At 43.3% G+C, this 26936-nt stretch overlaps 2 protein-coding genes and 1 pseudogene across 2 annotated transcripts; all 3 read right to left on the bottom strand.

Moving 5' to 3' along the window:
• Positions 1-1067: 1067 nt before the first annotated feature.
• On the bottom strand, positions 1068-1778 carry LOC124662441. Its single transcript, XM_047200279.1, has one exon. The coding sequence runs from the start codon at positions 1776-1778 to the stop codon at positions 1068-1070; it is 711 nt and encodes a 236-aa protein (XP_047056235.1).
• A 6987-nt stretch (positions 1779-8765) lies between these two features.
• LOC124662442 lies at positions 8766-9479 on the bottom strand (annotated as a pseudogene).
• Positions 9480-16357: 6878 nt separating this feature from the next.
• Positions 16358-16864, bottom strand: LOC124662443 (nuclear transcription factor Y subunit B-4-like). The gene has a single exon (XM_047200281.1). The coding sequence runs from the start codon at positions 16862-16864 to the stop codon at positions 16358-16360; it is 507 nt and encodes a 168-aa protein (XP_047056237.1).
• Between the last annotated feature and the right edge of the window lie 10072 nt (positions 16865-26936).

Consider the following 26936-nt stretch of genomic DNA (forward strand, 5'->3'; position numbering starts at 1 on the left):
GAGGAACCACCAGCATCAGCGCGCGCCTCCTGCCGCTAGAACGGCGCCGCCCTCCCCAAGCTAGGCCGCCACCCCAGATGCCCGAGATCTCCGCGAGGACCGCGAAGCAGCGAGATCTCGGCCGCCACCTTCCTTGGCGTCCGCACGCGGTTTTCCGGGTGGCCACCTCCGGCGGCGGCGAGGAGGAGGGAGGGAGAGGGGAGGGCTAGGAGGTCTAGGGTTTGGGGTCCTCCGGTGTCGCCCCAACCGGGAGAGACACGGGAGGAAGAGGGGGGGTGGGGGGGTCATCATTATCAACAAAATGCGAACAAGTATGGCCCATTAGCAACCCTAGCGCACAAAGCTGCAATATACAATCTTTCCCATTGATCATGTTGGCAGTCTTACAACCATCTCTGAATCCATGAAATTCAACAACCAGCTTCCCCATGACCTTGGACCTTGGGCTCTGGCATAGTGCCGATGTTGTCGGTGACATCACCACATACAGACAAGTCATCGAGAAACCTTTTAGCGATGCAGCCCCAGCGGAAGGAACAGGGAAAGCATGCGAGCAGCCTAGGAGCTTCACGACGGTGCCCCCACCCAATCGGGCGGTGCATAGATACCTTCTCGTATTCCAAGATCGTCCCTTGCGTCTGGCTGTCCACTTTGTTCTCCTCCGTCGACCTCTACGTCTTGCACGCCATCAGATCGGAGTGTGGCTGTCTGGTTGTCCAGGATTCCATTTGCGTTGCATGGTCAGAGTGATTCCCCAAAATCATATGAGACCTCAAGGAGATTCCCCATATTGGAAATTGCACAAAATAACTGGGATCGAAACATTATAGATGCAAATCGGTTGAGACACTAAAGAAGAAGAATAAAATTAAAAACGCATAGAGCTAAGCATGTAGCCAATGATATATTTGATATTGTCTCCGGCCGGCCGGCAAGATACATTCATGATATGCAGTACCATGCTACTCCTCCGACATTTCTTCAAGATCGATCTCAACAACAAGAAATAATGACGCCAGCCTTACAATCTTTGTTTCTGGGAAACAAAAAACGAGATTGGAAATGAACTACTCAATATCTGGCATGCCTTGAGCCGGCGCGCCGGCGAATGACAGTTCAAGGATCTCCGGCACGGCAGGGCGCCAGACGTCGCGCCGGCACATCGGGCACGTCGCCTTGGAGATCCACACGGAAATACACCGGCGGTGGAACGCGTGCTCGCAGCACGCCATCTGCGCGGCGGACTCTCGCTCCAGTCCATCGAGGCAGATCCCGCAGTCCTTCTCTTCCAGCGCCGTTGACGCCAGCCGCCACTCCCTGCACGCCATGAGGAGAGCCCGTTCGTCGTGTATCACCCGGCGGTGCACCCCCATATGGAAGCAGAAGGTGAAGCCGGTGCCCCGGCCCGCCGCGCCCACGATCGCCTGCACCACATCCGCGGGCACGACGGCGTCCCACTCGTCCTCCGCGAGGCGCAGCGACTGGAGCTCAGGGAGCGCCGCCAGCATCCCGCGCAGGGCGCCGTGGCAGGCGGCGGCGGTCCGGAGCGTGGCAGGGTCAGCGACGAGGAACGTCGTCAGGGAGTTCTCGCCGGGTTGCATAACCGATTCGTGGGGCAGCGCGGCGCCGAGCCTGCAGAAGCCGATGGAACTCGTCGGATAGCATGCCACGCACACCGCAAATCGGCCGGCGGGGGCGGCGTGCTCGTAGAAGCAGATCGTGTCTACCTCGATGCTGTGCTCGACTGGGGGAGCCGTGGCGGATCTAATTGTCGCCATTGGCGGCGTTGCGTTGCTTGGTCACTCTCACTCCGTGGCTGCTATATATAGCTCTCGCGGGTGGCGCCAACTACCGGCGTCGCGCTGGAAATTCGAAATCCAGTCCGAACGCGATGCGCCAATTCATTCAACCGTTCACACACACGCGTATGGGCTATGGTCTGAAACTAATAAGATTTTAAAGGTTTTCACTCGGCCCATCGTCAGCTTATAAGCACAGGCCGGCAGGGCCAGGCCTGTGTACTGTTATTCTACAAGTTTCAAAAGTTTCAATTGGTTTTCGAAAAAATGGTGATCAAATTATGGACACCATAGCACCAAGGCGTGGGAGTAGTATCTGTGTTCTCACTCTTCAATGAGCCAACGAATTCATTTTTCTAGAGCCGGCTCATGTTTTTTTTCTCTCTTTTCACATTTCACATTTTTTGCTTCCTTATTTTTTATATCTCCATCTTATGGGGTTTTCCTACATTTTGTTTATTTACTATTTTATATATTTTTACCTCAGTTTTAATTATCGGTTTTGTTTTCTTTCTGCATAATATTCCATAAGTTTCCATGTATCATGTGATACGTCATGCACAAAAATGTTTAGGTAACTCGATTATAATTTGTTTTGATAGTAATATCTGCTTGAATATTTAACATTGGTACATATCCTCTTTTTTGTGAGATGTTGTAAACTTTATTCAAGTTACATGGATATCTTTTGCAAGCACATATATGCCACATATTATATAAACGTTGGACAATGTTTATAGAAAATATTCAAATCGATTAATTGTCAAGAAAAACTATAAAGCCATTTTTGGATTTTTTTGGATTTTTATGCAAACATGAACATATTATTCACCATACATAATTTTTTATGGACCATAGAACACTATTCAAGATTTTTCACATGCAAATTACTTCATCTATTCGAGCGAATTTTACAAATAGCGTAAACACCCTATTTAGCACACATGAAACACTAGGTGGTAGCAAATATTTTTAAAACTAATAATTATATTATATAAATTGATATTTTTAGTTATTCATGATTTTACTTTTAGTTTTAATGCTAGAAAATACAACAAAACAACTCATGTTCATGCCATTTTGTTGCTAACAAGTGTATCCGCACATGTCACCACCACAACATCAACATGTTGAGTGTGCCTCCATCTGGGCGCCATATATCCAACTTACCTTACACTACTCTCCGCTAGTTGAGCCAAACCAATTCCCTCACCCATGTGCGGCATGATGCTCCTTCAACATGTGTGGATTATATACTCTTTCCCATCGTTGGCCACTCAAGAAGTTTTCCTACACACACCTCTCCATAATTACAAAGACACACACAACAAACATATATTGAGCGAGGGATATTTCAATAGATGATTTCTTACGATAACCTTGAAAAATTCAAATTAAGCAATGCCAATTTGGTTAACACACAATAAAAATGATAAAGAAAATATATTAATATCGAGAGATATCAATTACAGCCAGCATCTGCAAACAACACACAACAAATACCACTACTCTTGGCAGCACATAGACTACGTGGAAGTGAAAGGATACATGTCTCCCTAAGTGAGTTTTGATGTGATAACAAATGGTTACGAGACTAACAGTACTAGAGATCAGTCATTTTAAGCTCCCCCCCCCCCCCCACCCACCCACCCATTGCAAAATTTGAAAACCGTGTGGGATGTTATAAATCACATTCCTTCTGAAAAAACTATTTGCGATATAAGACAGCCAAATACCCTTTGAAAACATTTATGCGATGTATTGCACATGCTTTTTGTAAAAGGTTGTGAGCCGTAGGTGGAAACCACACATGTTATGAAACTAAAAATTCCGTCTTTTTCAAATGGAGGTTGAAACCCCCGTCCCTTCATCAAATGATGCATACAACCTTGTTTATTAATACTATTCAACAAATACTTACAAAGAGAATACAAAGATCAACCCGAAGCTACCTCACTAGCGACAGCTGACGCAGCACCTACAAGCTTGATGAAGGGTGACCATGTTAGTGTCATTTGCCCTGACCTCACACATACACACATCATCAGAATACCAGAGGCTCTACCAAACGACCCCATGGTGATCCAGGAGCATAAACCGGTCTAGCATACCCTCAACATGCATCGTTACGCATGCTCCAGACTCGACGACGACATCTAGTCCTGACCCATCTTCAGCACAAGGATCAAAGGAATCGACCTTTCTAGGAATGTAGTAGACACCACCACAACGCAAGAGAACACCACCGCCCTGCGTAAGTCCATATGTGACACCCGATACAGAGGCCTCACTACGTCATGCCATCGAAACTCTCCATTGTTGACGAGGTGGATGCACACCGCTCTACCTATTGACTCCACCATCTAACAACTCCTCCAAAATATGCCGTCGTGTGGGAGAGAGAGACGTCGAAAGCATCAACATTATCCGATCCGGGAGGCCCATATCTAGGGTTTCACCTAGAGCAGCACGAGTGAGGAGACATCGACTGCAACGGCGATGCTTTCGACAAGGTAAGGACACGTGTACGCCACAATCGCCCGCCATGACCGGAGTTGGAGCTCGGTTATCACCGGCAGTTGTGCCTCCCCAAATTGCCATCGAGACTAGATGTGAGATCATGAGATCCACCACAGCCAACTGGCAACCACCTCCGACAAAGAAGGAGGTCACCACCGCCATGTCCAGGCCACCCCACGGCATCCTAATGCTACATGCCTAGCCTAGGAGCACCTCTAGGCTCCGTCGTCGGGGACGGCAAGATGCAACAGGTGATGTGCAGGTCGAGGCTTGTATGAGAACATGCCTGCCTGTACCATGCCAAACAACGGCCGAGAAAACCATCGCCACCGCGCCACACGTGGTTTGCCTGACGATGCCCCTAGTGGTGGCAACTGGAGGGGAGGTTCTCGGAGGAAGGTTTGGAGGAGCAACCGACAGGCACGGACCTTCCACAATTCCACATAGGAGCGGGTGAGAGGTCGAGGAGGGTGAGCTCCGGTAACGAACGGTTCATGCAAGACCTAGATCGATCGCTTGTAGATCGCATCGCTAATAGTTACAGGAGCGAGCGGCTCGTACACCGCAAAACCAAACATTCCACTAAGAATTGTGCTTTTATAGGCCCCAAATTTTAAAACAGTGTAAACCCCTACAGAGGTATCGTGGTATCGTTTAATCTCAGCCATCCTACTTCCATAAAACTGATGTGTGATGCACCGAATTATTTTAATGGGTCCATTATTTGCACAACAATGTATAGATTGACATGGAAAAAACATTAGTACCAAATTGAGCTTCCATGTTTTGTATATAAAAATCATTTTACATTTTCTATTTGCAAAAATTGGGGTTTTATGTGAAGCAAACATAAACATTATGGTGGAAAATGGTACCACTATAATTTTATATAAAAAACTTGGCCATATTAGATGGATAATGCCCACTTATTAGGAATTTGCAAGCTTTTTTATCTATGCTCACCCATTTAAATGACTTTACGACGATTTCAATCGCATAAGATTGTTCTAAAAAAAAATTCCGTGTGATGGAGGAGGCAATCACACAATGTTCTAAAAAAAAGTGTGATGCACCATTTTTTTCATGATATCGGGTTCATTTTTTGCATATAGGTGTATACTTCCATAGTTCCATGGTAAATAACATCGCCAAAGAGAGTTTCAGACGTTCTTTAAAAAACTATTTTTCATTTTCTAAGTTCTAAAGATAGGGTTTTATTGGAAAGAAAACATAAACAATATACTACAAAATACATCATTCTAACTTTTTTTTTAAGAACTAGACCATGTTGGATGGATAATGTCGATCTCCATCTGCAGAAACTCCGTTCCCTATGTGAACTCCAGCTTTCACCGGATATGGAACTCTCGCTTTGTAAAGATCTCCTTGACTATTATAAATTTGCAAACTTTGTATCAACACATTTAAATGACTTTATGTCAACCCATCGAGCACGATTTCGCTTAGGAAGGATGTGTGATATAGTAGGCAATCACACATAGTTTTCACACTGAAATGGTGTGCGATGCACCAATAAATAAGTTTTATGATAATGGATCCAGTTTTTTTTTTTTTTGCATAGAGGTGTATATTGCCATGGCTGCACTTATGTTAAGCCACTTTTAAACTTCTCTAAAAAAACCTTTTTTTATTCCGGATTTGTTAAACTTCATTCAAAACCCCTCTTTTTTCCTATTAGACATACACAAATTATCCATTTTCTAGAACACATAAGTTATCCATCTAAAAAAACAGAAGTATTATCTACAAAAATGCTACTAGTATTACCCATTAGCTAACTCTAGCCCACAAAGCTGCAATATAGCACGACACCATCCCCACCCACTCGCAGGGTCTTTCCCAGTGATCATGTTGGCAATCTTACAACCATCTCTTAATTTGACAACCATCTCTAAATCCATGAAATTCCACAGCCAGCTTCCCTGTGACCTTGGGCTCAGGCATATAGTGCCGGCGTTGTCGCTGGCATCGCCACATACGGACAAGTCGTGGAGAAAGTTGAATCATTCTATTCATTGTCTCTACTTTCCACGGTCAGAGTGATTCCCCCAAAATCATATGAGAGCTCAAGGAGATTGTTGTTAGTATATACTAGATAAAATCTCCGCGCGTTGCTGCGGAAATTCAGGTAAATAAATAAATGCATGCCTTGATTTTACCTTATATTGAAAGAAATGAGGAATAGTAAATGTGAGGGAAGAGTAAGGAGTAGGAAATGCTTCTACATACTATTTGATATTGATAATTGTAAAAGATTGTTCAATTAGATCAAATAATTTTCTTCATTGCTCCGGTAAATATTAAGAGTAGCCGAAGTGAGTTCTCAATTACTTTGGACCTAACGCGTGCATTCAAGAAAATACAGAAGTTTCATAAACGCTGGGACACACTAAAATATTTTGTAACAAAGTATGGATTGCTTAAATTGGAGAAAATTGAAAAGAAGAATTTTAGACACTCAAAATTAAAAATAGAAGGTCCTTCATTAAGATACTACCTATGACGTGGCCGCAAAAGATGTTGGCAAAATATGGGGACTCGGAATGATGTTCATTTTGATTCTTTCTTACACATAAAGAAGAGTCATTCATGTGAAATTAATATTTCAGTAGCAATGTAATAACATGACAATCAACATTTGATTGTACAATTGAGGTTGCAAAGTTCAAACATGAGCCTTCAGTAATAAGTTGAACGCTGAACCATATGTATTTGTATGAGCCTCCTAATTCGCCATGTTGATGATATCAACTCTACAGTCTATCTATCCATCAGAGCCTTCAACTCCGAGCGTAGAGTAAATAATGACTTTCATTCTAATAATAGTCATACAAAGTGGCATTCATATTTGAGCGATGAAGATAGATAAACCGAAGACACTTAAAAATTAAAGATGAATATCTGTCGTCTTACGGAAGGACTATATAGTTGTAAAATTAGTGATTGACCCCTCGCTTTATTTTTATTCGATCAAGCTTCATGAAAGAAAGATTGTCTCAAACCTGAAATAACTAAATATCTATTAGGATAGCCACTCTATAAGCAGAACAAACAGGAAACAAAAAATTCTCTTAGAGAAATGTAAATGTTAAAAACAGTCGAAAAGATAACCACAAAAGGAGAATTAAACTGTGCTGGTTAATCATCGAGAAGTGCCACCTCTGATTCATCACTTCTGCACTCAACAGCGTTAAATAGTAGAACCTGACAGTCACGGGAAGGCGACACGGCTTGGAAAACGCCCAATTTATCCTTCATAAATTTGTAGGGAATATGTAAAGTAAGTTGACATTTGAGAAAGTAGAAAAAATCATACAAAACGTACCACCTAGTGACTGAAAGAAGCAACAACAAAATATCAAGATGTGCTTGTGTCGTTGATGCACCTCTGATACATCGTTGCTGGTGGTGTAGTATTGCCATCTGCAGGAATTAAGAAAAAAAGAGGTCACGTTAGCATCAGCAGGTAATAAGAAAGAAAGAGGTCACGTTACCAGACGGGGTGACTATCACAAGTGGCCACAAACCTGGCAGCCGATGAGTAGAAGAGCAAGGTGATGAAACCTTATATGCTTGTAGATGGATCTGCAAGGGGGTTCTGCACCTCACAACACGGATATGAATTGCTTGCGCTTGCGTCAAGGTTGCCTGTAGAGGCGCGCTGAAGCAGCCGGGAACATTGATCATAGGAGCGTGGACAGCACCGATGCTTCAAAGCCGCCTCGCCTAGTCAATCGAAGCAGGGGACATTGCCACCCAGCTGCGGTGAAGCGATTGGAACGGATCTGCTCCACTTCTTATAGCCGATGGTGAGAAGATGAAGAGGCAAAACATCCATCAATGTCTTGGGTTTGTTATGTAAGTGGAACACGTGAGATGAATAGGTAGGAAAATAATGGAGAGGACACGAACAATATAGTGGAGTATTTATGTGAGAGGAGAGGAAGATCGTGGAGAGAACTGCACATAATGGCAAGCGTCATAATTGGACGAAACATTTTTTACTGAGTTTGCATAATGGATAATTGCTTCCGGGCAGCCTTGCATGTTGAGGTGGATGAATGGGTGATATGGTGGGCCTGCTGAGGTGTCATAGCTGCATGTCAAGAGAAATAGTTAGTGGGGATCACCTACTTAGATATTATAGATATATTGCACAGAATTACTGGGAACGAAACATTCTAGATGCAAATCGCTTGAGACATCAAAGAAGAAGAAGAAAACGCATAGAGCTAACCATGTAGCCAATGATATATTTGTTGATATTGTCTCCGGCCGGCCGACAAGACACATTCATGATATGCATCATGCAGTACGATGCTACACCTCCGACGTTTCCTCAAGATCGACCTCAACAACAACGAATAGTGACGCCAGCCTTACAATCTTTGTTTCTGGGAAACAAAAAACGAGATTGGAAATGAACTACTCAATATCTGGCATGCCTTGAGGCGCCGGCGCGCCGGCGAAAGACAGTTCAAGGATCTCCGGCACGGCAGGGCGCCAGATGTCGCGCCGGCACATCGGGCACGTCGCCTTGGAGATCCACTCGGAAATACACCGGCGGTGGAACGCGTGCTCGCAGCACGTCATCTGCACGGCGGACTCTCGCTGCAGTTCATCGAGGCAGATCCCGCAGTCCTTCTCTCCCAGCGCCGATGACGCCAGCCGCCACTCCCTGCACGCCATGAGGAGACCCCGCTAGTCGTGTATCACCCGGCGGTGCACCCCCATATGGAAGCAGAAGGTGAAGCCGTTGCGACGGCGCGCCGTGCCCACGATCGCCGGCACCACATCCTCGGGCACGACGGCGTCCCACTCGTCCTCCGCGAGGCGCAGCGACTGGAGCTCTGGGAGCGCCGCCAGCATCCCGCGCAGGGCGCCGTGGCAGGCGGCGGCGCTCCGGAGCGTGGCGGGGTCAGCGACGAGGAACGTCGTCAAGGAGTTCTCGCCGGGTTGCATAACCGATTCGTGGGGCAGCGCGGCGCCGAGCCTGCAGAAGCCGATGGAACTCGTCGGATAGCATGCCACGCACACCGCAAATCGGCCGGCGGGGGCGGCGTGCTCGTAGAAGCAGATCGTGTCTACCTCGATGCTGTGCTCGACTGGGGGAGCCGTGGCGGATCTAATTGTCGCCATTGGCGGCGTTGCGTTGCTTGGTCACTCTCACTCCGTGGCTGCTATATATAGCTCTGGCGGGTGGCGCCAACTACCGGCGTCGCGCTGGAAATTCGAAATCCAGTCCGAACGCGGTGAGCCAATTCATTCAACCGTTCACACACACGCGGATGGGCTATGGCCTGAAACATAATAAGATTTTAAAGGTTTTCACTCGGCCCATCGTCAGCTTATAAGCACAGGCCAGGCCCGTGTACTGTTATTCTAAACCGTGGATCACTTAGGGCATCTCCAACCGTTGCGTCCCGTGACCGAAAATGCGTCTGGGCCCTCCTCCAGCGGGGCGACGCAAAGTGATCGGGCCGTCCACGGCGATGAAAATCTGGCCCAAATATGCGCCTCGGATGCGTCTGTGCGGACGCTGCGCGGACGCGGAAGTGTCCGCTCGCGTCTGGCGGATGTTTCGTCGGGCCCGCCTGGTAGCGACCCTGCGTCGATGCGTCTTCTCAAGCGCGCCAGCGACTGGCACCGCTGCGTCGCTTCGGCAGTCTGCGCCACGTTAATGGCGATGCCTCTGCTGCCGAGCGGCCGTCGCCCAGCTCCGCCAACGAAGTTAATGGCGACGCCACGCGTCCCGCGGCCGTCTCCTGCCTTCGGCCTATATAAAGAGGACGCGCGATCTTCTTCCTCATCCACTCCTCAAAGCAAACCCTAGCCTCCACAAGATCCACCGTAGCGTCGTCTAGCTCTTCCTGCGACGCAGCCAGGCCCGCAAGGAAGTCCATGGCGGGACCTGGTGGCCAACGAGGCGGTCGAGGCCGCGGGCCTGGGCGCCCCCGGAGCCGTGGCGGGGGGGGCGCCGTGGTGGAGCAGCTACGACACCACGGTCGTCGTCGCCTGCGTCCTCCTCGTCTTCGCAGGTGGACCGCTGCTTCGAGTTCCTCCTCCGCATCGACGACGATCCACTCGGCATCAAGCGGCTCCTGGACAAGTTCGCCGAGTTTGTCGATGTCGTCGAGCCGGCGCAGTTGCATCTACGGGAGGCCAGCTGCAACTTCTGCCGGTGAAATGTCGAGGTCTTGTTCGATGGGCATGGCAAGATGTACCTGCACACGGGGTGGGACAAGTTCGCCCGCGACCTCGAGCTCGAGCCCGTCTGCCAGGTCACCTTCCTCTACGAGGGTGATGACGAGATGATCGTTAAGGTGTTCGACGACAAAGCGTGCCGCAGGCACTAACCCACCGGCGAATCCGACTTTGACACCGATAGTTAGAACTTGGAGTGTTCTTTCTTTGCAGCGAATATGGCTACGAGCCAATTGAAGCCGCTAGTGGAGGTTTCTGGTTGTTCTTCCTCGAAAGAACCAACAGGGCCACCGTCACCAGCTGGATTTTCCAGTTTGGGTGACTAGGTGTGCCCTCGGATGTTCTTTCTTGGCAGCGAACATACGAAAATCAACACAAGTGGTTTCTTTTTTTTAAAATGTTTTATTTATGTCAACCATGGTTCAAACTATGTATTAGTTTGTGTAAACCATGTTCCAAACTATGTATTAGCTTGTGTAAAATCATGTTCCAATATATAATATTTGGAACTATGTTTAAATGGAGAAGAGGAAAAATAAACAAGTAAAAAAAATGCGTTGCCTCGCTAGAGCCACCCTCAGATGCAAACGGGCGCGCGGATAAAAACGGTCATTTTAGCATCTACGGCGCGATATAAACGGACGCTCGCGGATAATAAAATGCATCGCGCCGCTGGAGATGCTTTTAAATGACACCGGTTGTTATTCTAAACGTATCGCGTTCAGTTTCTACATGGTTGTCACTAATCAGTGACAGGGACTTCTCAAAAAACAAAAGAAAAATCAGTGACCGGACTTTCACCTCCCTTTTGTCCTGGTGTATTTGCACTTCAAAAGTTTCAAATGTTATTCGAAAACATGGTGCTGAAATTATGGACACCATAGCACCAAGGCATGGGAGTAGTATCTATGTCTCACTCTTCAATGAACCAACGAATTCATTGCCTTTTGTTATTTTCTCTCTTCTCATATTTCTCAATTTTATATTTGTTCACCTCAGTTTTAATTTTTTGTTTTGTTTTTATATAATATATTCCATAAGTTTCCATCTGTTCTGTGACACGTCATGTACAAAAATGTTGAGGTAACTCGATTATAATTTATTTTGATAGTAATATCTGCTTGAATATTTAGCACTGGTACATATCGTTTTTTTGTGAGATGTTGTAAACTTTTATCAAGTTACATGGATATATTTTTCAATAACATATATACGCATATTTAATAAATGTTGGACAATGTTTATTGAAAATGTACAAATCGATTAATAATTGTCAAGAAAACTTATAAAGCCATTTCTGGATGTTTGTTTTGGATTTGTTATGCAAACATGAACATCTTATTCACCACACATAAACTGTTTATGGACCATAGAACACTATTCAAGATTTTTTTACATGCATATTACTTCATCTATTCGAGCGAATTTTACAAACAGCGTAAACACCCTATTTAACACACATGAACACTAGATGGTAGAAATATTATCAAAATTAATAATTATATTATATAAATAGATATTGTTAATTATTCATGATTTTACTTTTAATTTTCATGATAGAAAATAGAAAAAAACAACACATGTTCATGCTATTTTGTTGCTAGCAAATATATCCGCACATGTCATTGCCACAACATCAACATGTTTAGTGTGACTCCATCTGGGCGCCACATATCCAACTTCTTTTACATTACGCTCCGCTAGTTGAGCTAAACCAATTCCGTCACCCATGTGCGGCATGATGCTCCTTCAACATGTGTGGTTTATACACTCTTTCCCATCCTTGGCCGCTCAAGAAGTTTTCCTACACACACCTCTCCATAATTACAAAGACACACACAACATACATATATTGAGGGAGGAATATTTCAATAGATGATTGCTTACGATGACCTTGAAAAATGAAAACTAAACAATGCCTATTTGGTTGTGAAGAGAAGAGCCTTATATTTTTGTAACGTCCTAGGATTTCGAGACTAAAAATTGAGCGAACCCAGTTGTATGCATTTTATTCATGCATCGAAAACCCAAAGAAATTTCACGCGTTTATTTAACCGGTTAAAGAGATCGAGGTTTCGCTTGTGTTGCTGGGAATTAGCTTAGGTCATTGACATCAGTGCGATGTACTTCAATGTGACCTTTGTTGAACTATTTGGTTTTGGGGGACACAATTTAAAATCAACTCAATTTTGAATAAAATAAATTTAAATAATAATTTGAATTCTAAACCATTATATAAAATACACATGTTTAATAAAACAAAATATATAAACTAAAAATTGATAGAGCATTTAACACTTAATTACATATATAATCATCCAATGTTTACAAGACAAGTAATTCAAGAATATATGTATTATACGATAAGAAAAATCTTTCTTTAGTGATATTAATACAATGTATTTACAATGAATAAATTAAAAATGAATATTACAAATAGAATTACAAATTATGAAAAAGAATAGTAAAAGCCTAACTTAAGTCTTGATCATCTTCTCCAATTGGAAACCTGCACAACAAAGACAAACAAATGGAAATGCCAAATGGCATAGGACTAAAAAGAAAGAGGGTACAAAAGAAGTAGATATTTCTTAGCCAATGCATATCCACCACGGGGATGGATCTGTTTGAAACTTGAACCATGCAAGTAGGTAGCTCACATACAACTATGTGTTATCAACCTCAGAGACATAGCCCAACAGACAGTAATTGTACTAAGAATGTTAGCCAGACCTCATTTTGCTTCCTCGCAAATTCACTTTGCAACTCATTTGGTCACACTAGAACAACAAGAACAATAGTAGCCTCAACACACAAGAACAGTCTCGGGACTACATATGGATCTCAAGAAACTATCAAGTATCTATGAGGGGCAGGCACTCCACAAGAAGGACATCTCAAAGGCCAGAAGAACAGCTACCAAGCTATAGAAGTATAGCAGGTAAAATTTTACCAGAAATACAAGCTAGTTCGAGGGGTATTTATTTTGTAGCTTATGCATGATCACCAGAGGGAAAATAAAAGGGGAATCATACAATCCACCAAATCCAACCACCCTGCAACCAGATTTTGTAAAGGATGATTAGAAGAATTGATTCTCTCATAGATGGCATAGAAATGCTATGCTAATTTCATCAGAGAGAGTAAATGGCCACTCAAAAGTATCTGTTCTTATTCAAGATTTTGCCTCGGCCTTTGCGTGATCAGTTAAAGCAAGCATATGTATGCCCACTAAAATCAACTCAAGCATCACTAAGATCTTGGATGAACATTTAACATCATCTGATCATCTAGCCAATGTAAATGCTTATTTCTTCTCTACACAAGCACCTACAGAACCAGGACTCGCTCCAACATATCATTATCATGTGCACACTCATCTAAGGAACCACATGATAATTATGCTAGTGAGAAGCACATGGGCACTTATGCAAAGAAATAAAATACAATAATCTAAACTACAAGATCATCAGCTTAAGTATAAGCAAGCCGACAAATAAAGCATCCCTCTATAAGCAATTAATTTGTCCATGGGATACATTCCAATACTTTGCACACTACATGATCATGTAGGTACATGATCAGGTCATGATCAGATAATCTAAAGCATCTGCAAAGCATGGCAAAACCTATATATGAGTGGAAATAATCCACTACAACATTTCAATGGATAAAGCCACCAAGTAATTCCCTGGAACACCAGGGTGGTAATCAGCCTTAGAAAATCATCGCCAACAACCTAGAAGTAATCAGCCTTAGAAAATCATCACCAACAACCGGGACAAGTATGTATGTGGATGTTCTTATCAAATACCAGCACTAAAACACTTTACCAACATGTAGATAACATAAAAGAGTATCTAGAGGATCATAAGATCATTGTAAAGCCATACCAATGCCAAAGCACATACCCATCAGTACACAATTATAAACCAAGAGCATGCTTATGATAGATTAAAACTAAAGCTAACTTAAACTGTCAAAGTTCAGTCATAGTTATGGTGGAATCCTAGACTATGAGTAGAAGTGAACCAACCAGAGGAGTCAAAGCACATAACCAGTCAGAGGAGTCAACAAAGTCAATTTCTACATACACTATGGTGTAAAGCTAGACGAGTAGTAGAAGGCAACCAGTTCCCTAATCCTAGAAACTAAGTAGCTAGAATTCAGTCATAGTTTCTATAGCCAACCAAGTATCTCTATATGTAGAGCTAGAAAAAAGTATAGTCCATGATTTATTCTTTTGAAGTTTATTTGCAGTTTTAACTCATTGTAAATTATGAGGTTGTGTTGATCTTTTGTAAGAATCAGTGCTTTAATTCTATAGACCCGCCTTGGAACCGCAAATATTTCTGTTGTACCACTCTGCTGGATATAATACTCGTGGAACGGTGTTTCACTGGTGTTATATCAATGACTTGCGTACTACAACATGAAGTGGTATGTTGGATCATCCAATTTTGGGATTTATCTATAAGTACGAAGAAAGCTTGTGTATACAAAATTTGGCAGAGGCTACTACCAAACTAACTACATTTATTTGACATATGGTTGTAGCGAAACAACTATCGATGATAACTTGGGATACACACACAACATAGTTTGAAGTTTCCAACAAGTGTTTCTCAGTGTGATAGGGAATGAGCCCCCACCCTCTTCCCGTAAATATAAAAAAATGATACAAAAAGCTATATAACCTATCAATATAAACCCTATCCAATAAGGACTTCACCGAGTACTAGTAGTGCGGTTTCTTTACCTGCTTTGAATGGCGGCTGATTGACTAATCAAATAAAATTTCACCACTAGACCGGTATTGCTATTATAGGATCCCTTTTGCTAGCACCAATAAGGGGGCAGAGTTTACATAAAGCGAGCCTCCGAACATGTGAACATTATCATTCATTGCATCACTCGAGGTGATTTTATCAGGCAGTGCGTTTACAGGGCAACCCTCACTTCGCAACTTGACACTTGTTGCCCAACATCAATATGCTTCAAAAATCGGTTTTGCGAAGAACAAATATATATTAACCATGTGTAGGGCTCTTCACACACGACGAATAGTGGCATTTTGAAAACAAAAGCAAGGGGAATTGTTCAAGGAATGATGGCCCCTACAAAATTGTAGTGAACTGCAAATTTACCCTAATCTTCGGTGCCCTCTTGGGCTCTTTGATCCAAACTTTCTTCTTTTGCTGCTAGGTGCACATGAATCTAATACAACCCATGCATGTATCATAGAGTAACGTGAAAGGAAAACCCATGTCTATCTCTTCTCGAGAGGAAACAAAAACCTCTGTCTACACGTGAGAGCTAGCAATCAAAAGACCCAATAGATCAGATCGAATGTCTTGGTTTCATTACCCAGAATGACGTTGTATGCACACAGCCAGTTGGAGTGTTATTTTTTGTTTGTAACTCATCTTGACCCCCACGAAACTTTAAGCAATTGGTACTTTGTAATTAACCATTCCATATTGTTCTGACAGAAATAGAACTTTTCTCACTACAAAAATCAGTACTCATTTATTTATAAAACTCTTTACATGACTAAGTGGGCGACAACCAAGTTGAAACATTTCATGAAAATATCCATTGCATGACAAGGTACAGTGTTCTTGCAAAAGAAGGGTACACTGTTAATACATGATAGTACGCACGAATACGAGAGTAGTGCATAAACACAAGAGCTAGTTCACGTCAGTACGTCACCAACGTACACACACAAATTGCAACAAACACACAATTAACCCGTGAGAGGATCGATCGACGATCGGGGGAGTATAATTTGCTTCATTGCCCACGGTTAATCAATTCCTACCATGCTTCTCTTGGCCCCTAGCGATGGACAGCTGCGCCCTGACGTCTATCTGGATCATGTCGTCATCGGCCGGCGGCGCCCTAATGCTGTTATTGAGCGCCGCCGTGAGCTCCTCGCCCTCGCGATACCTCTGGAGGTACCTGTGCATGGCGCCGGCGTAGTGGTCGAGGCCGAGGCTCTTCATGGCATGGCAGATGTCGTCGCCGTTCATCGTCTTGCGCCTCTCCCGCCGGCACCGCTCCGAGGCCTCGCCGGTGACGAAGCCGATGAACTCCGTGGCGCACTCCTGCATCGTCTCCTTGGAGCTCTTTGACACCTTGGCCTCCGGCGGCAGCACGCCCTTCATGATTCGCCCGATGTTGGCGATCGGCAGCAGGCCTCCTTGCGCGTTGACATCTCCGGAGACTGAGCTTAAGCTTGAGGTTGATGCCCTAGGAAGGCTGAGACGGCCCGGTTGGGTAAAACCGGAAAAATTGATGAAATCCTCTCTACTCATATCTATCTTGTATATGCATAAGTTAAGGGCGCGATCTTGGTCTCAACAATATATACAGTTCAGACACACCAAAAGTAGCTACCACACCTGGGAAAAGCCCCACTTGAACCTGGGTGCACGTGAATCCAGGTTGGAAATGCATTTTCGAAATGTGAAAAAATTCTGAAATAAAAATATCAGGGTACGTATGCATGTTCCATGTGTGCGTAGAAAGTTTTCGCAGAGAAACCACTTTTTTATTTCAGAATCTAAAAAAGACAAAATACGTCACATATATACTGCTATATAGCCCTATAAAATTTTACTTTTTTGCCGAGGCAAAATAAAATGTTTTTTCAGAACGAAACTCATGTCCAGGGCACATGTTTGAGATCATCTTTGCAATCATTTTGTGTTTCGATTTTTGAAACATGTTTTGACATCACAAACCCACTTTTGAAAAAAGTGGGTTCACATACACCCAGGTTCACAAAAGCCGGTCTCCCACACCTGGCTCTACTTATACATCGAGAGCCGCGATTTTTTGCCTATTTTATTCTTGGAATGCTCAAAAAGTGCGGAATGTTATATCGTGGCATAGTGTTGCAGTCGTCCATCATTCCATGCGGGTTAATGATTCGTCTTTAATTTTTTAATTTTAGATGACACATTTATTCTTCCTTGGGAAATTTTAATTTTATAATTGTAGACGTCACATTTATTCGTTCATGGGATAAAAAAATATCCAACTGACCATCTTGCCCAATAAAAAAGAATTTGCTAAGAGCATTTTGAGCAGAAAGTGTAGAGTACTTATGTGTATCTTTTCAGCACTCCTTCTGTTCTAGAAAAAAAAAGCTGTATAAACTTAGTCAAATGTTAGTGCCTTCTAAGTTTGACCAATTTTACAGCTAGAACTATGAACGTCCATAAATCTAAAACTAAAAATATATCTATGTATTTCACATAACATATATATTTAATATGTTCTTTATATATTTGGTTAAACTTAGTGAACTTTACGTTTTGACTAAATTTGAAGAACTTGGTTTTTCGAACCTGAGGTAGTAGTATTTTTTTTTTTGAAGTTTGGAGGTATTAGTAAGTACTTTACGTAGTACTACTTTACCATTCATGTCGATGTGAACTTGGCAACTTGCTCTCGCTTTATATGTTATCACTTTGTTCCACAATGTAAAACGTTTTGTCAAACTAAAATAGTTGGCCAAAACGACACACACTATGAAACGGAGGAAGTACTAGAGGAATTGGCAGCACAGTTTAGCTAGGTATGCGCAAGTCGACGGATTGCTGCCAGTAGCTAGCTCTAGCGTCTTTAGAGCATCCCAGCCGTTGGGACTCCCCAGGCCGAAATCCGGCGTTATTTAGCGCCGGATGGATGTATTTTGTGGCCTGGGAGGCCCATTTTCCCAGCCGCGAGCCCATGGTCGCCTTCTGACGCGCACCCACCACGTGCATAGCGATGGTGCAGTCACCGGGAAGGGCAATCGTCGGAGTGCCCTCGACGCATTGAACCGTCGCGAAGTGGTCTGGAGAGCCGAAACGACTCGTCGGGAACGGTCGAAGTGGCCTCGATGCGAGAACCGCCGTAATGGAGCACGAACTCCGCGGAAGAGCAACCGCCGCTCTCTTCGTCGAGAGACCTACATATACGGTTTCCGACGGCCGACGCCATTCATCTGTTCTCTCCTCACCATCCTCCGTCAACCATGAGCGATCTCTCTTGGCCATCGGACAGCGAGGGGAAGCCGCCTGGATGGCGCCATTGGTGGGATAAAGTTGCATCGTCCAGCAGCGACGATTCCCCCCCGCCGGCCAGCGAGGACGAATGGGATGACGACGAGGAGGAGGACGCATGGGATGGCGACGAGGAGGAGGACGAAGAGGCCAAGGAGCAGGCCGAGGAAGAGGCCGAGGAAGAGGAGGAGCAGCAGCAGGAGGACGACGAAGAGGCTGAGGACACTGACGAGGAGGAGGACTCAACTTCCTCAGACGAGGAGGTGACGAGCCGGAAGCGTCGCCGCCACGACAATGAGGCGGGGCCATGTAGGAAGAAGAAGTAGTTTAAGTTTGTTTTAAAGTTTTTATATGTAATTTTTATGTTTATTCGAATTATATTCGAAATATATATAATCTATCTATGTTGCACCACTTGAGAGTTCAAAGCTTTCGTTCGACGAGGGTATTGCCGTAGATCGGGAAGACGAGGGTATTGCCGTAGATCGGGAAGACGAGGGTATTGCCGTACAAACCCAGGCCATTGTCGCCGACAAGTTGGGGCCACGCGCGCTTTTGTTTCGTCCGGAGTCCCCGAAAGCTCCCGGGGGGCCGGGGATGGCGTGGGATCGCCGGATAAATTTAGGCCCAAATCCGGACGAAAACGAGGAACCGTGGGCGCGACTGGGCCGAATTACGCCATCCGGATGGAAAAAACGTCGTTCGGGGACCTCATCGGGGAGACGAGTGGAGATGCTCTTACCAGCATGCGTTGCGTTGGGTGCAAAGAGCAAACACAGGATGACAGGAAGTAAGTTAACGCCAAGACGTTGTGGGAGCTCCATCTATGCAGTGCTAGCCTCCGCGCCAATGAGGAGGCGTTCTTTACGACGGTACACCGGACATATGGTGGTGGTGGTGGATTGTCGACACCTGCCGACAGGCCGTGCCGGCCTCGCATGGCGGGCGATCATGGCTTCCAGCGCCGCGGCACGTGGCCGTGGATCCTCCCAGATCAATGTCGAGACCCGCGAGCTCTACTACCTTTGCAAAGGCGACGCGTAGAGAGGAGCAACAGGAGTACCCGCGCTGTGGCCGGCCTGTGGGCTTCCGGAGAGAAAAATAGAGCGTAGATGCCAATGGAGTAGCGGTTGGCCACTTGATGCTACGAAAGGCTCCCCGATTTGCAGCCTTCTCAAGCATAAAACCGCTCCAAAAGGGGATAATCGATGGGTAGCCAACGAGGGAGGGGGTAGCTAACTCATCTTTTGATGCCTCTGCTAGCTGCTGCTGCTACTCTTTCCCAAGGCCGGGTCACCACCATTGGCCGCAACCATCCATGTATTAATACTCCATCAGTTTCATATTATTTCGCATATAAAGTTTAGTTAAAGTCAAGCATTATAATTTTTTAACAAACTATACAGGATGAAATATCAATATATACATATTCAAATGTTGATATGATAGTACATTGCATAATGGTACTAATCCTATTATGTTGATTTTCTAAATATAATATATTTTTACATACAACTGGTTAAACTTGGGAACATTTATATTTGGCCAAATCTTATATATAGAGTACTATAAAACAGAGGGAGTACTTTACTGCTACCAGCCCTTCCCACTCAAGATGGTATGATTGTATATTCCTGTAAATTGGGTATTTCCCTTCATTCTAAAATGTAAGACATGCATTCGATGCTTCAGGGTTGAGAAGTAATATGGGCAAAAGCTCCCTCTAATGTGTGACGATGAGCTCCTACAAGCTATCAGTCATACATTAAGCTGTCACATCATAAAGCTAACAATAACCTACTTAGGTTTACCGCTTCATTTAAAAAAGCACGGAAAGAGGATTTCCAATCTTTGATTGAAAAAATAAGGAGCAGACTTGCGGCATGGAAGGTGCATATGCTTACTCAAGGGGGAAGGCTCATTTTAGTGCAATCTGTCCTAAGTGCCATTGCCATCTTCCACCTGCTTTCCTCGGAGCCACCTCCATGGGTTTTCAAAGCAATAGACAAGATCAGACGTGCCTTTCTTTGGAAAGGAACTAATACTATTGCTGGGGGTAAGTGCTCTGAGAATTGGAAGACAGTGTGTCACCCAAAATCTGTGGGTGAACTTGGGATTCTGAATCTTGAGTTCATGAGCACTGCCTTCCAAGTTCGCTGGGCCTGGAAATTAAGAGCTGAAGAGGTTAAGCCTTGGTGTTTGCTTGCCAGCCCGGTTGGGGAAGATGTGAGGCATATTTTTAACGCAGCAGCCAAAGTGGTCATTGGCAATGGACAGAGGTGTTTCTTTTGGCTAGATAAATGGATTAATGGTAAAACAATAGAAGACATCGCCCCAGACATTTACAAGATCATTAGTCCATTGGCTAGGGCACGAAGAACGGTCGCACAGGCTCTACAAGATGCAAGTTGGATTGATGATATCAGGAAGTCAATCACGATAAATATGTTCTTACAGGTAATTGAGATTTGCAAAGTGACAAGTACCATTCATCTGGTTCCTGATGAGGAAGACATCTGGAGTTGGTCGTGGGATCCAAAAGGAATTTTCACTACTAAATCGGTTTATCAAGCCCATTTCAACACAAAGATTTCTTGTGACTCGGCTAAGGCGATCTGGAATGTGTGGGCTCCTCTGCGGTGTAAGATTTCTATTTGATTAATCTTGCAGGGGAGAATTTGGACAGCCGACCGACTCGCCAAGCGGGGCCTGCCACATAATGCAATGTGTGGTATGTGTAATGTGGCACCTGAAGATGCACAACATCTTTTCTGCGGGTGTGTTGTCACGAATATCATCTGGAGTAGCATGCTCAATTGGGCTGGGTTGCAACAGGTCGTTCCGCTCATGGATCGGTCACTACGGGAATGGTGGCAGCAGGGAAGAGCAAGGATGGAAGGAACAAACAAAACTAAATTGAACTCCATGGTGATACTGGTCGCTTGGTCTATCTGGCGTGAAAGAAACGCTCGAGTCTTCGACAACGCATTCAAGCCAGTCAATGTGCTAATCGATCAAATCAAGGCAGAAGGGAGGCAATGGTCTTTAGCTAGTGCAGGTCGCTTAATCTTCCCATGAAATTAATCTTTCCCGTGTAGGTAGTAGGTCGAGTAGTCTATTTTTCTTCACGTGGTTGTTCTTTTTGCTTCAGTTTCTGTGAATCACTTGGTTGTTTTGTAAACTCTAACCACTTTTGTGGTTTTTTCCTCTTCTATTTTAATACATGCAAGGCTCTTGCATGGTTCGAAAAAAAGACACGCATTCGATATATAACTTTAACCACTAATATAAGTATTATGTGAGTTCCGAATGTAGAAGTGATATGTTGTATTTCCTTGCAAAATTATTTCACATAATTTTATACTAATTTAGTGAGCATAATACAAATATAAATAATAAAAAAATCGTAAGTTATCAACCTATAGGTAAAGACGCTTTACATTTTAGACGGGGGATTAGTACTAATCAGTGTGCCATATGTCCACCTGTCTTAACTAAAGGACAAGGGCAGGCTTGGCGCGGGTGCAATGGGGCCGCACTACATGTATCACAAAAAACTGGTATATGTATCAAGTGTCATAGTGTAATATCCCAGGTATTGGGGTTACAAAAATAGAGGAAATTGATGTGTGCATTGCATTCATGCATAGAAAATCCGGGGAATTTTCGCGCTTAAAAGTAAAATAGTCACAATAACTGAAGTTTCACTTGACCTTGGTGGAATTGAACTAGCTCATCAAGTCAAGCGCTATAAACCTCAATGTGACTTTGTTAAAACCTTGCTTTGGGAAAAGATGATTTGATCTAAGGGGTTAGATCAAATGGAATTAAAACCAACACAAGAACATATGAATCAAGGATCAACTACTTGATCTTATTTAAGATCATAACATGGTATTCTTTGCCATAACATATTAACACCAATTCAATGATAAATCAAGTAACAATAAAATGAAGAAACCATTCTTCACTTATCTTTTCCATATCTTAAACTAATCCTTGATCCTACCATGAACCTCATGGTATTCATTCTACCTTAGTCTTGGAAACATAACAAGGAGATCAACTCTAAAAATATATATCTTTCTCTATTGCATATTATTATACATCAAACCTAGAGAGGTGAGAGTCCTATTTTGTTAGGGAAGCAATGACAAACCTTGAGGCAAACCTTGGATATAAATATCCATATGATCACAACATCATCTTCAAGAGGAACCCTAGAGTATTATTCAAGTCATTCCCAAATGAGAGTGAGCATATATTCATACTAAACCTAGCTTTAACTATTTAAGAATAAAGAACAATCATTGAACTATAGTATTAGGAGTACACCATAACCTAGAATAATCCATTCTTATATAAGAGAGCTTAAGCTATGGTGTTACACTCAAGTTAGTTGAGGCAACACTTAAGTTTGAGGGAAAGAACTATCCATATGTTCTGATGATTAAATCATCATTCCTTAAGTAGCACTATAAGATATTATCTCAGGCATTCTCCTGAGATATAAATTATAGAGGCAACCATAGTAGTCCTATCCAAGAAAGTAGAATAGAAGTGAGAAATCCATTTAATGAGAGATACCTTAGGAAGCCAAACCTTGATCATTATAAATTGAGTGATGATCATAAACCCTAAGAACCTGAGGTAGAGATATTAAGAACAAGTTGATCATGCCTCATCCATGATCATACTCTGGAGGTATATGAGGATAAGTAAAACCCTAATAGAATATGTAGATATCATTCACCACATGAAATCATAGGGAGGTAACTAGTAAGCAACCTTAGGCTTGTATCTCAACCTTAACTTGTGAACCACTTGGTGATCATAAGCAGAATTCTACCACATATACATTCCACTTGTTCTTCACCTAAGAAACATAAGAAAAAACTCAGAGTAAAACTCTATACTTTATATGGTGAGAAACCATACATCCATATGACCAAAGTTAAGTATAAAAAGAACTATAACCAATGTAATTACTTTAATGATAAATTAATGATATTCATAGAAGTTAATTGGTAGAAGATAAAACCAATTCTCAAATCCTTAGTAATTAGAGAAGCACATGAAATATTAAGCAAGTAACCATCTTATCTTGGTTAGGGGAGATTAAAGCCTAGCACATGCAATATGGTGTCATCTCATCTCTACACCCTAGAATTATATCTAAACCCTAGTTTATGTATCACTATGATGATCCTAATATAAACCCAGGCCACAATTGAGTTCCAAACCAATTGCCGTAGGTAAGTATAATTAGAACCCTTAAATTTCTCGCTAGCTAAACCCTTTAATTAAACCATGTGTGGTGATTGATACGTCTCCGACGTATCGATAATTTCTTATGTTCCATGCCACATTATTGATGATATCTACATGTTTTATGCATACTTTATGTCATATTTATGCATTTTCCGGCACTAACCTATTAACGAGATGCCGAAGAGCCAGTTGCTGTTTTCTGCTGTTTTTGGTTTCAGAAATCCTAGTAAGGAAATATTCTTGGAATTGGACGAAATCAACGCCCAGGGGCCTATTTTTCCACGAAGCTTCCAAAAGACCGAAAGGGAAACGAAGTGAGGCGACGAGGCGGCGACACGCCAGGGCGGCGCGGCCCACCTCCTGGCCGCGCGGCCCTGTTGTGTGGGCCCCTCGCGTCGCCTCTTGACCTGCCCTTCCGCCTACATATAGTCTTCGTCACGAAACCCCCAGTACCGAGAGCCACGATACGGAAAACCTTCCAGAGACGCCGCCGCCGCCAATCCCATCTCGGGGGATTCGAGAGATCGCTCTCCGGCACCCTCGCCGGAGAGGGGAATCATCTCCCGGAGGACTCTTCACCGCCATGGTCGCCTCCGGAGTGATGAGTGAGTATTTCACCCCTGGACTATGGGTCCATTGCAGTAGCTAGATGGTCGTCTTCTCCTTATGTGCTTCATTGTCGGATCTTGTGAGCTGCCTATCATGATCAAGATCATCTATCTGTAATGCTATATGTTGTGTTTGTTGGGATCCGATGGATAGAGAATACTATGTGATGTTGATTATCAATCTATTACCTATGTGTTGTTTATGATCTTGCATGCTCTCCGTTATTAGTAGAGGTTCTGGCCAAGTTTTTACTCTTAACTCCAAGAGGAAGTATTTATGCTCGATAGTGGGTTCATGCCTCCATTAAATCTGGGACATGGACAGAAAGTTCTAAGGTTGTGGATGTGCTGTTGCCACTAGGGATAAAACATTGATGCTATGTCCGACGATGTAGTTATTGATTACATTACGCACCATACTTAATGCAATTGTCCGTTGTTTGCAACTTAATACTCGGAAGGGGTTCGGATGATAACCTGAAGGTGGACTTTTTAGGCATAGATGCATGCTGGATAGCGGTCTATGTACTTTGTCGTAATGCCCAATTAAATCTCACTATACTCATCATATCATGTATGTGCATGGTCATGCCCTCTCTATTTGTCAATTGCCCAACCGTAATTTGTTCACCCAACATGCTATTTATCTTATGGGAGAGACACCTCTAGTGAACTGTGGACCCCGGTCCATTCTTTTACATCGAATACAATCTCATCGCAATACTTGTTCTACTCGTTTTCTCGCAAACAATCATCATCCACACTATACATCTAATCCTTTGTTACAGCAAGCCGGTGAGATTGACAACCTCACTGTTTCGTTGGGGCAAAGTACTTTGGTTGTGTTGTGCAGGTTCCACGTTGGCGCCGGAATCCCTGGTGTTGCGCCGCACTACATTCCGCCGCCATCAACCTTCAACGTGCTTCTTGACTCCTACTGGTTCGATTAAACCTTGGTTTCTTACTGAGCGAAAACTTGCTGTTATGCGCATCACACCTTCCTCTTGGGGTTCCCAACGGACGTGTCATCTACGCGCAATCAAGACCGTTTTCTGGCGCCGTTGCCGGGGAGATCAAGACACGCTGCAAGGGGAGTCTCCACAATCCAATCTCTTTACTTTTTTTTGTCTTGCTTTATTTTATTTACTTTCTTGTTTGCTGCATTATATCAAAACACAAAAAAATTAGTTGCTAGCTTTACTTTATTTACTGTCTTGCACTCTATATCAAAACACAAAAAAATTAGTTACTTGCATTTTACTTTTGTTACCATGTCTAGTTACGCACCTGTTACTTCTTCACTCGAGGAATTAGTCTTCACTTTTAAACAAGGGGATGAGGAGAGTTTTAAAGATGCTTGGTCCGAATTTTTACTTCTTATCGTAAAGCTGAACCTCAAATGACTCTAAGTTTGCTCCTTAGTAATTTTTATTGTGGTCTTATGATTCGCTATAGATATGCCCTGGATGCTCGTAGTGGGAGGAGATTTCCTTCATTGCAATGGGGATCAAGCTTTTAATGCCATAAAGAAGTTGGTTGCATCACATGATTCAGCTAATAACTTTGATTCAGCCCTTATTAGCATTTATAATAGATTAAACACTCTTGAGACAAGTGCATCTCGCTTGAATGAAAATTATAGATATGTTCGTAACCGTCTTGATCAAGTTTTAGTGAACTCTGAACCTTCATTATGGGATCCTACTATTAAAATTGTTATCGGTGACCAAACTCTTCATGCCAATTGTGATATTATGTCCGAATTTTGCCTAATGCCTAAGAGTATTCATGAATCTTTGAAACTTTGGGGATTTGTTGAAGGGGGAGAAGGAATAACCCTTATTGATAACTCTGTTATAATTCCTAAAGGAATAGCTGAGGGTGTGCATACAACCGTTCTTGGGAGAACAATATCTATTGATTATCTTGTTATTGAATGTGCAGGAACAGGACAAATCACACTCGGAAGATCCTCGCTTGAAACTATTGGGAGCAGTCATAGACATGGGAGAAGGCACCCTAAAATTCACCTCTACACCCGGGGGTAGACATATATTCCCTAAGTCAAAGAGTAAGAAAAAGAACAAGAAAGGTAAGGGTAAAGCCCAAGGTAATGTCAATGCATCATCTCTTGATAATACTTGATATACACTTTCTGCGCCTAGCTGAAAGGCGTTAAAGAAAAGCGCTTATGGGAGACAACCCATGTTTTTACTACGATACTTTTATTTTTATATTTGAGTCTTGGAAGTTGTTTACTACTGTAGCAACCTCTCCTTATCTTAGTTTTGTGCATTGTTGTGCCAAGTAAAGTCGTTGATAGTAAGGTTCATACTAGATTTGGATTACTGCGCAGAAACAGATTTCTTTGCTGTCACAAATTTGGGCCTAATTATCTGTAGATAACTCAGAAACTTATGCCAATTTACGTGAGTGATCCTCAGATATGTACGCAA

The sequence above is a fragment of the Lolium rigidum genome, chromosome 6 (assembly GCF_022539505.1).
Source record: "Lolium rigidum isolate FL_2022 chromosome 6, APGP_CSIRO_Lrig_0.1, whole genome shotgun sequence".
NCBI lineage: Eukaryota > Viridiplantae > Streptophyta > Magnoliopsida > Poales > Poaceae > Lolium > Lolium rigidum.

Excerpts from the sequence above, each read along its gene's own strand:
- LOC124662443 (XM_047200281.1), bottom strand. The coding sequence starts at position 16,864 with ATGAGTAGAGAGGATTTCATCAATTTTTCCGGTTTTACCCAACCGGGC.
- LOC124662441 (XM_047200279.1), bottom strand. The coding sequence starts at position 1,778 with ATGGCGACAATTAGATCCGCCACGGCTCCCCCAGTCGAGCACAGCATC.